At 43.5% G+C, this 17,720-nt stretch overlaps 1 protein-coding gene across 1 annotated transcript in view; it reads right to left on the bottom strand.

Annotated features, from left to right (window-relative positions):
• Window positions 1-15,252, bottom strand: part of abhd17c (abhydrolase domain containing 17C, depalmitoylase) — a 19,995-nt gene extending 4,743 nt beyond the window's left edge. The window contains exons 1-2 of the mRNA XM_076287359.1: window positions 14,362-15,252; window positions 3,791-3,970 (exon numbers count right to left, since the gene is read on the bottom strand). Of these exons, the coding sequence (XP_076143474.1) occupies window positions 3,791-3,970; window positions 14,362-14,846 (665 nt within the window). The 5' untranslated portion in view covers window positions 14,847-15,252. The remainder of the gene's footprint in view (window positions 1-3,790; window positions 3,971-14,361) is intronic.
• Window positions 15,253-17,720: the final 2,468 nt, after the last annotated feature.

A 17,720-nucleotide genomic window follows, 5' to 3' on the forward strand; every position in this document is an offset into this window, starting at 1 on the left:
TTGACTAAAAAAAAATTCTGAAAGGATAAAGCCAGGGGCAGACAGTATCTTTTGCTCGGAGATTACAACCGAAGTTCGTCGCAATTACTGCCACAATAAGACCCCAGACTCAGACCACTTAAATCATTTCTGCTTGGAAAATGCCAGCCTCATGTGTGAGTGGCTATAGGACATAACAAAAGAATCGAATCGCAGGAGAGCTTCTAAACCTACCCTCGGCAAACCCTTTACCAAGATCCCTCAAATGGAAAGGCTTCAGAATCTTCCAGGAATATTGTCAACCAACAATTCACTTTTATGTTAAGAGCACAAAAGCATGTGATGATATGAAGGATCACTATCAAAGTGACGGATTATCAGGAGCCAAATAAAACAGCGGATGATTACACTAATAGCTTGATTATAATGAACTCCACACAAACACCTTCATCCAAAAAATGTGGTCCAATTGTACAAATCTAATGAGGTAGTGTTGAAATGCCAGTACGGTAATTTGTTTGAGGCTGTAATGTTTACATGGCATCACTTCTTCTGTTCAAAGCTGTAACTGATTTAAAACAAACTCTAGCCATTCTAACCATTTTAAACAAATAAGTATTGGATAATGTATTGCCAATGCATTGCTTATTATACAGCTACTTGCCAAAACAAGAGAGGATAATTCACAGAGTTTTGTTTTTAAATGATTTTGTTACCCCTTTTTGTGGGTTCCGCTGAGGAAAAACAAAATAGTTATCATGCAAATAGAAGGCGAAAGTTTCAGGTGTTGCATAACAATGTATTCTGTTGTGAAAAGTGAACTTGCATAAGAAATATCAGTAATTGCTCACTTACTTTCAGTTTCACAAATGATGATATGAAGGTCTTTTTTTTTTACATTTTCATAGGGTTTATATGATGGACAATGAAAGTCACATAATCAACTGTTGGCTGCTGGCTCAGAAACTTTGTTTGTAGTTTTTACAATAAATGTCTGTTCCTTACATGCAAATAGCTTTTGTGTTGATTATGTGTAACAAACATGCAAGTACATGTAGGCTTTTAACTGCCAACATACAAAGATCATTCAAGGCCTGTAATTCTGAGGAATCCTTTCATTTGGATAAACATGCATGCCGATCATGACCAATGTACATGTTGTTGTTGTTCATGTCACTAGGGGCATACTTCTGACAGCTTCTGCACTACAGTGTGCGATTACTACAATTAGCAAGAAATCAATTGAACAGGCTACAGAGCAAAGACAAATTCCATGGTTCTCTTTTGCCATTTACACCCTCCCCCCCCCCCCACCCACCCACCCCCCAAAAAAACAAACAAACAAACACACAAACAACATGTTGTGAGCCCTGACTGAGTCCTGCTCAGGCTAGCCCAGCCTCTACAGCTCATTTGCTTGTGCTTGTTATTCTGCAAGTGTGCCACACAGGTCTGGGATCAAAAGCTCATTCACCTGCTAATATTAAAAAATGGCTTAGAGGCGGGTGGCCAGGGCTCCTTCAAATCTCCGCACAGGCGCTCTAGTGGCGGGTCTCATTAAAGCCCAGTCGAGTGTACAGTGTGCCATGCTCTCGGCACGGCGGGGGACCAGTATTGTGAATTAAATTCACACGCGTGTCTGAAATCACACACGTGCACTTGCTTTGATCTTTGGAGGCGTCTCTAAAACGCTTAGCGCGCAACAAACTTGAACCGCACTTAAATCAACAGCGTGTGAAAGCGCTAGCCACGCTACGCCTGTTTGAGGAAGGTATTCAGACAGAACAGGGCACCAGCACGTGTCATCCTCCTTAAGACTTCAAAACAAAAATGTAATCTTCATCTCAAAGGACCGCTACAGTTTCCACAACCCAGCACTGACCAGACCATTGAAAAACAGAGCTGTCCTCTTAGCTGAGAAATGGCTTTTATAAAGAGGGAAAAACAGGTCCTCCCACCTGAAAAATGCCGAAAAACACATTAAGTGATAAATGGCGTGCTGTAACGCGATATGAAAACACAGTGGCCAAGTCTGAAGTGGAGCCCATACAAAAGTGCTCCATCACATCCTGTCCACTCAATGGAGACGGCTCTCTGATTGCGGCTCTGCGCGCTCACGCAGCTGAGGCCTCACGTCATGTTTACACTTTATCTCTAGCGCCAGACGTGGCAGCTAGACGCAACGAGCATCTTCAGACGCACACACAAAACACAAAACGTGCTCACACACACACACACACTTCAAAAGCTGTGGCACAATACATCAAAGATCCTGGTAAGGTGTGTGCTACACTTCTCTAGCTGCCACTCACCTCTCCCACCAAGAGAAAAAAAAAAAGAAAAAAAAACTTTTAGACTCTCAGGAGGCAGTCTCTTTCCGAAGAGATGAGGAGATGGTGTTAAAAGCACACTAGTTTGCTGTGATCCGCAGCACCAACACGTCAGTTTAATATTCATTATTTCTGTATGATTATTTTTTGAATAGATCTCCTCAAATTGCCTTCTCTTCGTCTGTGGAAATGCATAATGTAGCAAAGCACGCAATATATCCTGACTACATTCTCCTTGTGCTTATAAGTCTGGAGAGCTCAGAGTCAGGTCTGCTAAGGATAGAGCACTAGTGGTGCCTCTTCCACCTGCTGCCAGCGAACGATAGGCAGAACTAAATCTCTCTGGCTGTCATCGAGAAGGCCGAGGAACTGATGCGACAGATGTCATGGTGTTAATTGCCAACTCATCGTCTCCAGGCCGCCATGCCAAAATAATCCCTCTAAAGATTTTTCAGAGAGCGATGATTCCTCCGATTAGTGTAGGATAGCAATGTGAGCAGGCAATCCCCTAGCCATTCATCCCTCCACACTGGGCCCCTCCCTCAAACTAGGCTCGAAACTAATATCACAATATTTCATGCTATTTATGGCGATAATGATATATGTTTTGTTTGTTGTGTTTGCACGGCGATCATGACTGTAAGCTGAGGTGAAGGTGAGGCAAAAACAGTGGTGTGTAAAGAACTAACGAGGATATGAAAATGGTACACTCATGCACAGTTCCACCTGCGCATAGCCAGCCAAGCACCCACAAAATGAAATAGCCTAGACAAGAAATCTGGATCAAAAGAACTCCTGGACTGCTGTGTGGTTCCATAAACGCTTGATTACTTGGGCACAAGCTGAGCTCGGCTTCATAAAAAGGCCTGGCGCACATTACGAGGTGCTAAGTTAAAGCAGGACCTCGGTGACGTCGCCGCCCGACTTTCAAAGCAAACGTCTATTTTCAGTGGCACAACAAAGAGCGAAGGGGCAGCTGAAACATGCTGAGGGCAGCCGATGTGATGGGGAGAGAATGCTGGAGCGAGGCTGTGTGCGCGGAAGCTCATTGGCGTGTTGAAGCCTGTGTGAGAGAGGCACTAGAGCACTTTTGTAAGAGCATGGCTCGGCGAAAAAAAACCCATAGGGCTACGTGTCGTGTAAATGCATTCCAAATCACACATAATGACACGGATGGAAAGCCAGAGATATCCTGATGATAATGGACATCCAAACTAAACGTGTGTGTGTCTGTGTGTGCTTACACAAGTCAAAAGTTGGGTGTGTGTATTTTTCACTGAAAGGAGTAAATTAGCTTTGTGGCAGGAAGAGGGCGGAGAACCTGGCTGAGCTGACAGGGGAAAAACATGAGAGCAGCAGACGGTGTTTCTGCTGAGGCTGTGCACTGGCTGGGGTCAGCGCACTGCGAGAGTCCGAGCACCTGCGCTGCGGACCGCGGCAGCCAGCCTCCAAAACCACACCAATCAGCCAGCACCACTCACCTGGGGAAGGCATCAAAGCAGTAAGTCTTGCGGGTGTCAGGGAAGGCAACGCGCAGGCCGGACATGAGCGGGGAGTGCAGGATGACGGCAGCACATTCATAACGGGACGCCAGGTCCACCGTGGGCACCGTGCCAATGCTCTGGCCGTAAAGGATGATGTTCTCTGGCGTCACTCCATACCTGAGGGCACAGGGGTGGGAGAAGGGGGGTGGGGGGGGGGTTGTGAGGCAACTCTGCTCAGTCATAGATTTTCAGTTAAAAAAAAAATAACAAGTCTCCATCTGAACAAGAGTTTAAATAAAAGCAGATCAAACAGAGATCAAATAACATGATTAGCATTAAGGATCCAGATGCTAGCTAAAGTGAACCACCCTTTAAAAACAGCAGTAAATCTTGTCACACCAGACAGTGTTACCCAACATGAGCTTAAATTGCACCGCTCTGTCTGAACACAGGGCTGCATGGCACGCTTCAATAAAATACCAAGTTAACTGTCAAAACAGAGACTTTAACTGCTAAACATAAGGTGGGGAAAGAAGAAGGGCTTGTGTATGTCCTGGAGCAGGTAGCTGTCAGCGGTGGTTGTTTTTATTGGACATTTTTAAGATGTGCTCAGAGCGGCCTCCCTGACAGCTGTCAGGACTTAATGCCGTCCCGCCGATCTCGGGCAAGGACTCTGTGCGTCTTAATAAAGCGCAGGCCCCTCAGAGAGGCACTCGCGGAATGGCTCCATTCCTCTCGTGTCGCTCGCCCTGACGTTCCTGGCACGCTCGTGTTGAGAGCGAGAGCGAGAGCCGGACTCTGTCCTGGAGGAGCGAGCTGCAACTCAATCACAGTTGGCAACGCACAGCATGTCAGGTATGCGTGGCGTTTCAGGCTAAACGGTGCCACTTTTGATATCTGACCGCCCTGGGGGCTGGCGGTCGCCTCAGCAGGGCAGGCCCTACAAGCCGAGAAGGACCCGACGGTCCCTGCGGGCCCAGGTGAGGATGTTCAACGACAAAACTGAAACAGCTGGAGATGAGCTATATTTGTTACTAAAGTAACTCTACCAAAAGGAAGTCACCTTATTAGAGGGAACTAACGACTGGTCATGTTATCGACCGCATCTACTTTGCCCTGTAATATACAGTACATACAGGAGGGAAAAGTATTCCTTCTGCTGTAAAAGGACACTTTGTGGAAATAAATTCAAAAATACAAAGTACTAGTAGCAGGCAGATAATGCAGGTCATCTTCATTTCTTGACTGCATTTCAAACCCAACTCCTACAGTGGTAAGTGGAGACGTGAGGACTAACTTTGCATAAATAAAATGGACAAACAATGACTTCATTCTTGGCCCTCTTCTCATTGTCTAAAATGAGAGGGCGTGTAAGCTAATGAGATGAAATGATTGTGCTCCATAATTTGCAAATTAGCTTCAATAACCCTCCTTATCGTTACATGACCGTGAAACAGGACTACTATGCTAACCAACTGAACAATGTTATCTCTGGGATGATGATAGATGCCACTTCTGTAACCGAAGACATACAGTAGCCTCTGATGAGTGGAACCACTCTTCCTTTAATTTTTAACACTTGGAAAAGAATGACAACGCTTCCATGACTTCTATGTCAGGTTAATTACAATCAAAAGCCGAATGTCTGGGAACCTAACCACCATTAGAAACCAAACCTCATATATGCAACATGAGCCAAATGACATTTGAAATTGCTACTCATCAGAAACCAAAAACCAAGAGATGGATTTAAGCAACGCAACAAAACTAGCCTGACTATAGTGGATTGGGGCATTTCACTGTGCATCTCTGTTTCAGCATCACATAACTATAACAGCAGGGATATAGGCCTAAAAGGCCTATTGCTACTGTGCTGAGAGCTATGCAAAGAGCATAATTTACATCACAGTGTAATGGAAATAAAGAGAGAGTAGTTTCTTCACAAGGCAAGCCACGTGAACCGCAAGTGCTTTGAAAACACTGTGCTCGGCCAAACCACATTCATCCAATGATCTGGCTTTGCCACGAGCCATGCAATCACACTGATCTTAATGTCTGTTTGGGTGCCAAAGGTGGATTGCTTTGATTACACTGATGCCGTTGTGGTACCCGGGGCTGTGGCTGCAGAGATGGAGAAGGAAAAACACATTTAGGGTCAAATAATATGTTGCTAACAGTGTGCGAAGATCAAGATCAGAGGGTGGAGAGCTGATCTGGAGGTAATTTGGTAATGGATGAGAGGGACTGGCTGGCAGAAATCAGCACCCTTTTCCAGGTCAGCAAAACAAAGCTATTTTCACATTTCCCTCAAATGAGGAATTGATCGTTAAAACCTCCCTTTTGTGCGGGTGTCATTATGTGGGGGGGGGGGGCGTGAGCGACAAACTTGCGGATGTTTAGATGAAGAAGCTTGTCCAAATAGAGGCTGCCCCAGACGGAAAGCTATTGAAAGCACACAGGCTCAGCAGATGCCATGTTTCCGTGCACAAAAATGAGGGCAGTGAGCAATGGCCTGTACAAACAAGCATGGCTATGGCTGTGTGGAACAACCTACCCAGGATCGGCACGGCACTGAAGCACGCTACAGCGAGCTGACAGCCAAGCGCTGAGCTGGGCCTACCGCCACTCTTGGAGTGTGTGCGCGCACACACACACACACGCACGGTTGGGATGGCTCAGGGAATAGCTCACTGTAAAGAAGGAAAATCCCAGGGCCCAAGTGTTTTCAATCGAGAATAATGACACATATGTCCTCATACTGGAAGGTTCAACACTCCACACACGGCAGTCACTGTATGTCGAAAACAAACACTTGGCCAAAATAAACAAAGCGGATGTATTTCCTTTCCCACTAAAGAGAAGAAACAACACCCGTTCCTGCAATGTTTTGGTTTAAGAAAGCAAGGCCACTCTCTTTGCATGAAAACTATGTGGCGTCTTTCCTGAATTCAAACATTAGCTAAGTCTGCCTCGTTTCTGCACAGGCATCATCATGTTAATAACCAGATTAAATTTGCACATGTACGCAAATTCAGCACACACAGAATGGGAGAGTGGCTTAGACGACAATGCAGTCCTCATTTTTCCCAAAACATGACGAAGAAGTGTTTAAGGTCTCCGAGAAGAAATACTTTGCCCCGAGCGACTCTGAACTCAATGATTCACGTCTCGTCCTCGCTGGCTGGCGAGGTAAGCGGTGGCAGAGGGGAAATTCAACATGACATTCTCTTGGAATTTTATTTGAACTCCGGCTGGCATTTCTCAGAGAGAACCTATGACATTCTAGCATTTGAAATGGCAAACAGTGAAGTGATATACTCATTACTGAGTAGATCACGGTCGCTCCTTTAGCTCGGGAAGGACTCATCTCTACAGCCATACTGAAATGATGAGAGATTAACAATTAATCAAGTCTGTGCTGACTTGTAATTGATTTTCCTGAAGACCCCCTGCTGTATTGTAATGGCTGCTGCATCTGGAAACTCGGTGCACTAAGGATATTGCACAGGGGTAAAATCAGGATAGCCAATGTGTGTGTGCCTGTGTGTGGTCAGAGTTGTATAGAAGCTCAAGCCAATCTCAAGCAGGGATGATGTGGAAACACTATCCTCTTCTCCAAACACCTACTCTCAATTCAGCACAAGAAAACACCCGGCAGAGAGAGAACAAACAGCGACAGAGCCACAGGACTGACCATCCCTCCTCCCTGCATTCATTAGCAATGATGACCCCCGCTGGCAAACAGGCTCACAATCACCTCAGCGCAGACCACACCACACGCAGCTCACCTTTGGTCACTCGGATTAAATATTAAAACGCCATCTGACTGGTGCTTTCATTCAATGCCTTTTTTTATAGGGTGGTATGTGGGAACGCTGGAATTATGGAATGGAGTGAATGAACATGTCAAATTGCTTCAGATCATGTCACACCACGCAGAGAACAGAATATTAAATAACAAAAGCTCTGGTTTGGCAAGGTGATGCAACCAACACTAAACCGAAAAATAAACACTCTATGCACGCCTCATAATCGACCGTAAATTGATCGTAATATCTGGGTGCCACCATACACGTGAATGCGAAGAGGAAACTCTGCGCTTGATAACTTACACAGCACACGGTGAGACCTGATGAGTCACTAAACAGCAAACAATAAAGAGGTCGTCCAAAATGGTGGCAAATTAGAGATGAATTATCTTTAAGCTGCATCCTTAACACCCTTAACATGTCAAGACAGCTAAACAGGATTAGCAAGCATAGGTGCCACATACAAACATATCCAGCAGCATCCTTTAATACTTTCTTGGAAGTGCAAATGAATCCTCTGGCGACATGGTTCAGTGTACACTGCTTAAAGGGTACAAGCAGGCATGCTAATTAAGTCTCTAGAGCTGGGGCTTCCCTCTCCGTTACCAATTTAGGAACCATTTATTAGACACGTTATCAGCGGCTGACCACCACTGCAGGATAAGCACAAGTTAGTTAAAGTTTGCTTGCAGTTTTCAGGCATAAATATACAGCAGCAGCTGCAGCTATGGCTTTTACGTTGCTAAATGAACTGGACTCGATTCCTGGCTCGACTGAGGCTGCGTGCTTTTTTTTGGTTTGTTTTATGAGCAATAAAATAAAAGCACAACAGCTAATAAAACACACAACACATAAGGTCCAGTCTGAGCAATTTTATATACAATCTGGAGCAAAAAAAGAGAAAATCTCTTCCATACAGCACTGAATTAGGTCTGTCTGACAAATTTGCAAATTCCATACGATCAGTCGAGAGAACTCAGTCGTATCCCACCCACAGTCGTCTTGCCAAGTCTTTTGCAGCCTGTCAAGACTGTGAGAAAGCAAATCAGCAGGGGTCTGGGCCGCTGAACATGCCCTTGTTAACACATCCGTGACAGGCATGCCTGGCCTAAGACAGATGATACGGACCCCTCCTCTCCTGCCTGTGAGAGGATAATTTACTGAGGTCCCACCTCAGGCCATAAACAAACAGCTTACTGAGCCAGTGGCTGAGGATGACCCCTTTAATTTAAAGTGCGACAGTGTCGTAACGGCATGATGTAAAATATCGAATGTACCCTCACTGACTCACAGAAGAAAAGGGTGTAAGTTAACAGCATCGTGGTATTCTTTAGTCAATTCAAGTCACATTTATTTATATAGCAATGCATTAAATGCAATTGACCCAAGGTGTTCACAGAAATAAAATAAAATAAAGTCTAAAAAAAGAATGTCAAAATGTGCAAGATTCAGTGGGAAATAAGGGACATTTTGATGCGGATGGCATGGATATGTACTGTATTCCTATGTACACAGCAAGTTGTAGCCTTAGCCTTAACAGAGCAGATATGATTTCAATCATGACCTCAATTACAGTGGTTGCAAACCAATTATTGCAGTGCTTCACTGTAATCTATCAGTCAACACTAACTAGGCTTTACCCATGCTAAGACTTAGATGGTTTATTTTATTTCCCCCACTGTTGAACCAGTGAATGCCTGGACATCCTTTCCTTCCACTCCATCATTATGAGGGCCTGACTGAATCATTAGGGAGTACCACAGGCAGACTCCACGACCGCCCTTATTACCAGCAGCTCTGTCTTCAGATTAAGGCTCACTCTGACGCTGGCTTGCTTCCTCTCTGCGAGCTGCTCCCAGCACACTTGGGTGGCATATGACAGGCCGACCCAATCCCGGCCCGCAAACCTTTCTCCGCAGCGCACCAGACACAGAGAAAAACAAGACGGCGACCCCCATGAGCACCCAGCCAGGTGTGCTCACCGCCCCGGCACAGCACACTGGAGCGTGGTGATGTCTTGTCTCTTCAGCAGCTGGAAATTGGGCTACAATTGGCTGCAACACTGTTACCTGAGTCCGACCTCCGAGAGCCATCGGGCTGGAGAGGAGCAAGTAATTGAATCCAAAGACACTTCTCTGAGCACATTCTTCCCGACACAGATTTAAAAGCAATTGCATTGGGGAAAAGAAAAGGGTGTTTCCTATACTTGTCCTTCAGTGACTCTACAATAGCAGGTGCTATAAAGATGTTATTTGAACCATTCAAAAGCCTTTAAGTGCAACCCACAATTCATACAATGTTTGCAATTTAATCACCCCTTCCTCGCTCCGCAGTCTGGATTTTCACAATCGTCATCCTCACCAGGATTCAGAGACCTGGTGTCCCATCGTCAGTAGCTTATCCTCTGATGGGCTGCAGAGCGGAGCTGGAGAGCGTGGCGCTCACAGACTGTGCCCAGCCAGCCACCGGGTGCCAACCTCTGCCCTGCACCTGTGAACCGCCCCCTTATTAGGCTGTATTCCCTCTCACTGCACAAATAGTCACTCACACACCCACGCCAGAGGCTGGGAACAGATTGGAGCCCATGAGAGGCAGGGTTGGACAGGGGTGGGATGAGATGGGCTGGATTCAACAGCCACGGGAAGAAAAAAAAAAATCTCCCTCCTACACTCTGACGAAAGCACACAAGCAGAGGGGGTTTTGTGTTATAAAAAAGGAGATTTCTCGCAAATCTATTTTGAGTGCCAACAAAAATAGCATGCTCACTTTCACGGCGAGTTTTACCTGGCACTGCCTTATCATAGGGAGCGGACCGTCCTTGAATTTCGATGGAATCGCATTATCATGCTTCGGAGGTGCGATACTCCCTAAGGGTTGAATGGGTAATAAATTGCTTAATGCTGGACTTCATTACGCCTCGCCCAACAATACTATTTGGCACAATCAGATTATCAATCCCAATGGAAAGCTGATTGTAATTCATAGCTCAACTACCCAGAGTGCAATGGACTCTTTCTCAGTCACCTAAACTCTTAAAAACCGCCAACACAAATGCCACCGAGTTCACCGTCTTGTCAAAGATCGAATCATTGAGCTGCAAACCAACCATGCAAGTCAAAGGCTATCCACAGCCTGGCAGGCAGCACCGGGAGCTCAGCATGGTCAGGGAGGAAACCATGGCGTCCAGCACTCTAATTAGAGGGAAGTGCTAGCGGTGACTTGGAGAGGAAGGCAAACACGGCCTTCAATGACGGGTGAACATTGAGGTTTTAAAGTGAGTGGTCCTTGTGGAAAAAGGCACTATAAAACACTTAGGGAGCAGGTGAGCAGTGTGCTTATCTATTAAGAGTAGTTTGTTCCTGCCACTTCAGTTACTTTTTACTCTGAGACCCTTAACGGACAAATCACTACAGAATATGATTAAAAATGCACACAGAAAATTGTCTTGACACAAGGTGAATCAAGCTAGCTTTGACCTGAGCAGACAATGTAACCAAAGTGAAAACATAGTTGTTCCTACCCAAACACAGAAAGTTGCTAGGTCGGTAATCGCCTATAGAGGGCCGCTCAGACAATGGCATTCGTCATGGTTATGTGTAGGGATGTAACGGTATAAAAATTTAACCTCACGGTTATAGTGACCAAAATTATCACGGTTTTCGGTATGATCGCGGTATTTTTAAGTGTGTTCAATATGTTCAGAAAGCACTAATAGGCCTACATAAGCTGAAATAGTAAATGCTTTCACACTTTTGGAAACTATCTTACAAAATATAGGCAAAACCTTATCAAAAGTGCAACATTTAACCAGGGACGCTGGAGCTCATTTTCACCTGGGGGTGCTCATAGAGGGAGTGCTGAGGGAGGGTAAAAAATTGTTACTGAGGAGATTCTTTTATTCTGGTGCATTTTAAGGTGGCCTATTGCTACTGGAGAAGGGCATATTTTCATTCACATTCATAGGCCTACATCCTGACTGCACAAACAAACCTGGCTGAGCTGAGCATTCTTAATTCATAGCATAGCATTACCGTGGCATTGTGTGTTGTCCCATTCACTTTTTCCTAGGTCATGTTTAATTGGCTTTGTGCCACAGTTAAATCCATCAAGTAGATAACAGAATCAGTAGGGCCTACTGTATGTCAAAAGCAGGTTTGGATGAAGCTGGGAAGGATTAAACACACGGTTTCCACACCGTAGTAATTATCCGTGATAATCATGATATATGAAATAAAAATGGTAATTGTTATCGTCAACATTTTTATCGCGGTTTACCATTATACCGGTAGTCGTTACATCCCTAGTTATGTGCCATTAAAATTATTTTGGAAACATTATGTTAAGGTAAAAAAAAACTCTTAAGGGTGCCTTTAACTATCCACAGTACATGGCAATGCATTAAGTCGACTTAGAAAACTTGGTTGGTCGGATCAGACTACAACCCCGATCTTCATAAGTAGATGTTCACATTAAGCCATAAATGACAAAACTGGTCTTGCAAGTTCATGACTGTTACCTGCTCCTGGACAAAATATATATGTTTACATTCTGGCCAGTAATATGACAATTAAAGTAATTTGTTGAGTGAAAACCTGAGTGTTAATACAGACTGATGGCAAAATTCACAAGTTCTTATTTCCAATAGCTAATACCTTGCCAACAGCTGGCAAACTCTTCAAGAGAGGAACTGCAAACGTGTCGGGTGTTGATAAAGGGTGCTAACAATTTTTTCCAAGCAACACCTTTTGAAGCCTTCATCTGTTTTGAAGGAATTAACATATAGGCAATAACCACTTTATATGTCTTGCTTTACTTAAAAGGTATGTTCCCCTTGAACTATTTTTACCCAGGTATGATAAGGGCTGATAATTCCGCTTTTGTTAATGTTTCACTGGTATGTGAAGAATTTGACTGAAACCGAGTGGTTTTCCCAGAGTGTAGTAAGTTCTACACAAAATGTTATGTTAATCATACCTAGGGCTTTTAAAAAAAAATAAACTTGCATTTCAGCTCAGAGTAATATGTGAAAACAGACAAACTGTTCTGAACAAATGTCAAGCACGGTCATTTATCAATATTTTTGGGGAACTAACCGTTTTCACAGAAGATTTTACAGTAATCACATCATTATGATATCTATGAAAACCAAACATTCCAGGACCAGGATAATAATGGAATGGCTCAGAGAATGCAAGATGTTGTTGCTTGCTTTTGTTTTACAGGTCATCACCATCCAACCCAAAGGGCATGACACAACCAATCTGAACACCAATCAAGGGTGCACTGAATATACAAAATGTTTAATTTAGCTTAATTGCTTGAAGGACGCATTAAGGACACGTTATTTTCCCTAGAGATTTACATAAAAAAATGATGCATCAGTTAACCTTGTCAAAAATAATGTTAAGAGAGGCTGTGATAAAGAAATAAAAATAGTCCCATATTTTTATATTGTCATAAAAATGGGTTTCCTTATCATTTGGTCTTTTGAATCAAGCTGCATTACCATAAAGACACCAGCCCATAATATAGCCGGAAGTGTGCCGCGACAACTCTGTCTAGATGGTCTCTGATAGACCAACTATTTGGATGAGGAACCAATGGAGATGGTTTGAGATGGCCTACATTCTCCTAGGAGCAAGAAGCACTATGAACAACAGAGAGAAAGATATGCTCACTCAAATCAACATGTATGACATTACTCTATATCTTCAGATCAGTGAGACTTACGTAAAATACATCTAAACTCTATGGTCTGTTCAAGATTGTATGCCTGATGACCCAGTTTTTTCCTTCAACTAAACAATTCTCCAGTCTAGGAACTACAGGTTTTCATGACAAAGGCATAACAAGGCAATTCAGTCAGGATGAGGGCTAAAATAGAATATCTAATAGAAAAACACATTTGTGGCTGACTGTATAATGTCTCCTCATTCTTCCCCACTGTAGCAGCAGTAAGTGCTTCTTGCTTCCCACACAATGAACAAAGGAGCGATTTCCTTCCAGCACTGGTCAATACTGGCCATCTTGGTACTTCTTCCCGTTGAGCTCTATTGTTGTCTACAAGCAGGAAGTCATCCCATCATGACTTCATCCCTCTAAACTACCGCTGAGTCTTCTTTCAGGAAGTAGCTTTCAACCGTGTGAGTAGCAGCACAGCTTGGACATGGTAGCTATTCAAATCACCCATCATGTGTGCCTTCCAGAATATAGTGAATAGATATACAATACAATGGACCAGGTGTATTAAAAGAAACTGCTTTCCTACAGTACCCCAGCCTGAATTAGGGGACAGGCCTACTCGTGAATAGGTATACAATTTAGTCTTCGTGAAATGCATCCTCCCTATGAAACGACTCAATCAGCATTATGTCTGAACTGAATAGTCATCGTCACAATTGACAAATGCTATAGCCAACAGTAATACTGCGGACAGCCATCATGTATGATCAGCGACGATCAAAACGACTGGTAGCACAGACAGTAGAATGAGCAGTATTTTTAGATGACCCTTTTGTAAGTGGTTTACGTGACGTAGATGATGTAGCTATGGAGACAAAGAATAGCTAATGGTGATCTCCGACAAATGGATGCTGCATAGAAATGTAAACCTGCCCTGTATCCCTATCTTGCAGATATGCAGTGTCAGTGGGCCCAATTCCAAGGCCCAGGGTCGTTGAGTTCAGCTCTGTGGGAGACACCGTTAGCTTTACATAGCAGCTAAGCTGTTATTAGCATAAATTCGGAGTAGGTACTCACTTGTTCCTGAGAACTTGCCAGGCCGCTTCGATATCGGCATAAAGATTCTTCTCTGATGGTTTCCCACTGCTCACGCCATAACCAGAGTAATCGTAGGAGAATACATTGCAGTTGATTCTCGAGCCGAGGCCAATGTAGAAGCTGCACATCTGACCCAGGTCAACCGCGTTGCCGTGGGAAAACAGTAAAGTATACCGACTGTTTGGAGCACATCGGACGAACATGCATCCAACCCGGTTTCCTCTACTCGTCCGGGTGTTGAATACCTCGACTGCATCCAATTCACGTTGGGAATATTGCCAATCAGCACGTTCGGTTAAATGAAGGCTTGTCGTCCCATTTGCATCAGTGTGCACGGAGTATGTGGGCTCCGGTGGGAGAAATGCTAACTTAGCTGCAATACGACTTGGACAGGGCGGGCAGCAGAACAGCCAGCATAGTTCGCCGAGGGAGAAACCATTCATCCTAGGGCCTTGCTCGGGCATTGAGACTCAAAATTATTAATAGAAGCCCCTGACTTTGCAATAATGTGCTGATAAAAGGAATAGCAATACAATAATGCGCAATCTTCGGCCGGCAAATCAGCCAGCGAACGTTACCTGAATCGGCTATCGTTTGCTGGCTAGGCTAGCCAACAGTTCTGTATAGCTAATAGCAAAATAATGAGGTACAAAAACCCTTTGACATAACGAGCTGGTTGTTGTGGGTCGGAAAATGGTTAACGATATAATAACTAAGTGCAGAATGTTCGAGGTATTGGTTCCAGTATTATTCAAATTAATATACAACGAAAGGCTAACTAGCCTAAAACAATGTAAGCAGCCATGACTCCAGCTCGGCGAACGCCAAATATAGGACTTCCGGGAACATCGCATATCCTATCCCAGTTCACGAGCCAATGGATACTGACGTCAGGGGTTATCTGATGTTATGCGTCATGTTAAATGGAAACTGAGGAAATATAGACATAACATTACATTTACATTTGTTCATTTAGCAGACGCGTTTATCTAAATCCACTTAAAAAAAATAAGGAATAACATTCAAGCTACAATGCAGAGGTCGGCTACGGAGGCCCCGAAGGGCCATGATGGGAATTATATTGGTGGAAATTTATTTCTAGAGCCCTTTATGAGGAGACCTTAGGTAGCAATTAATACTAGACCCAATTAACCCGTAGCAATTAATACTAGACCCAATTAACCCGAAGTAGCCTCTCAAATCTCTCCCAACTTAAATGTGTGTAGGCGGGGTTAATTTCGGGCTGGCCAGCGTCCTAACATCAAGATGAGAGTAGCCTACATAAGTTTTAGATATACTAATCAAGGTGTAGTCGAAAGAGAAATTGGCAGAATAAGGAGAGGAGGGAATAAAGGAAGTGCATGCATGATAAGTGTATACCCCACTTAGACAGCAACATCCCATTCTGCAACCCATAACAGCCTTCACTCATGGGAAGTCTTTCCACAAGATTGTTGAGGGTCTGTGGGAATTTTTGCCCATCAATCCAGAAAATGCATTTTTGAGGCCAGGCACTGTTGGATGAGAAGAACTGGCTCACAATGTCTGCTCTTGACCATCCCAAAGGTGTTTAATGATGTAAAACCTAATCTGTGAGCCAGTCCAGTCTTCCATTCCAAAATTACTTTAACACATCTTTTAGGACCTTGCTTTGTGCACTGTGGAGCACGCTGGTTGAGGGATAATGATGAAAGTATGTTTTTTTTCTGGGCTGGGTTAGTGAAGGGAATTTCTAATGCTTCAGTACCGACATTTTGGACAGTTCTATGCTTAGACTACAACATTTCGGGAACAGTTCAGGGAAGCCCTTTCTGGTTCCAGCATGTACACAAAGCAAGATCCATAAAGAGTTTGTTGGGCGAGATTGGTATGGAAGGACTTCACTGACCCATAAAGAATGAGTCTCTATGCAGAAATACTCCTCTTCTGGGCAAATATACTTGCACTCTAAAATCTTCCAAAAAGAGTGGAAGCTGTGGTGCAATTCCATATTAATATGGATTTAGAATTTAATGTGATTAAATTTCCTGTGGGTATAATGGCAGGTGTCCCAGTGGTTTTGTATATATTTGCAGGTATTAACAGTTATAGGCAATTATAGAAAAGGAAACTAAGTTAACTGTATAGAAATTCTTTATGTTGCAGGCCTGAATGGACATATGAGCCATGAACAAGTTTTATGTCAAGAATCACCCAAAAACTGGTGGAGAGCATGCCAAGATGCATGAAGTTAATTGAAAATCTGTTCCACCAAATATTGATTTCTCTCACATCTTTGTAAGTTAAAACATCATAAATATGAATATGTATTATTAACACATCCAGAAACTCTTCAAATTCATTAATATTATTAATAATGATTAACTATTGACACAAATGTATTTGCTTTATTCAAGGTTTGAAAACACGGCAATATGTTTTTAATTTCACCAGTTGTCATTGTCTACAAACAATTGCATATACTGTAGGCCCCCTTTAGCAGCAGAAACGCAGCATTTGCAGTATCTTTTTTCTCAGACAAGAGGGAGTGAAGATGCTTAAATCTGACAAATATGTAGACCTGAGTATTATGACTGTTTAATTTTGCTGACAAATCTGCCTGATTCCATCAAGCCTTGCTGAAGCACTCAGATCCTCACAGACCCTCCATCAAATGCTCAGTGGATGCAAGAGACTGTTGTAGGCCTCTTCATGTCTCCATCTAACCATTAGATGACCAGGCAAGTGTTAACTTGGGCAAAGCAGAAAATTTGACTCATTAGATATAAGATTACCTTATTTTAGTCTGCTACGGTCCTATCCAAAGGGTATGTTTTTTCTCACCATGATCAATAGTTATGTTTCTACTTCAATTATGTAGGGGCTATTTTGCCAGCAGGTCCTAATGCAAGAGGATAGTGATGTCAATGCAATGATTCTTCTATTCCTTCTTGTAAGATTGGTTTCAAGGTGATCACTGTATCACTGCCTCATTCAGTTGACTACAAAGGTGTACTTATGTTTGAATACTGGCTGCCATAACTATGTCTATGCTGATAGAAGAAAAAACGGAGTGGTGTCTTAATTTTCTCCAAAGCTATGACGGTTGGACTCTGTGCAATGTTGATATTCATTTGAGTGCAGCTGAGCAATGGCTTTAAAAAGACAACAGAATTTTGCAGATCTGAAAACGATTCCCTATTGACATGCTGGCATGACAGAGGTCTGATGCAATACGCTGGTTATTAAATCACCTTTTTCCTCCAAAGAGGAAAAAGGTGGCTCATGCTTCGGTCAGTTAATTTCCTGTGGTAAAAAAACAGACAGTCTGCCCAGGGACCCTTTTGTAATTTAATTCA

This window comes from Alosa pseudoharengus, unplaced genomic scaffold, assembly GCF_046254945.1.
Source record: "Alosa pseudoharengus isolate Yale_2024_CS ecotype anadromous, Long Island Sound unplaced genomic scaffold, YU_APseudo_1.1 YU_APseudo_1.1_scf_16, whole genome shotgun sequence".
Taxonomy (NCBI): domain Eukaryota; kingdom Metazoa; phylum Chordata; class Actinopteri; order Clupeiformes; family Clupeidae; genus Alosa; species Alosa pseudoharengus.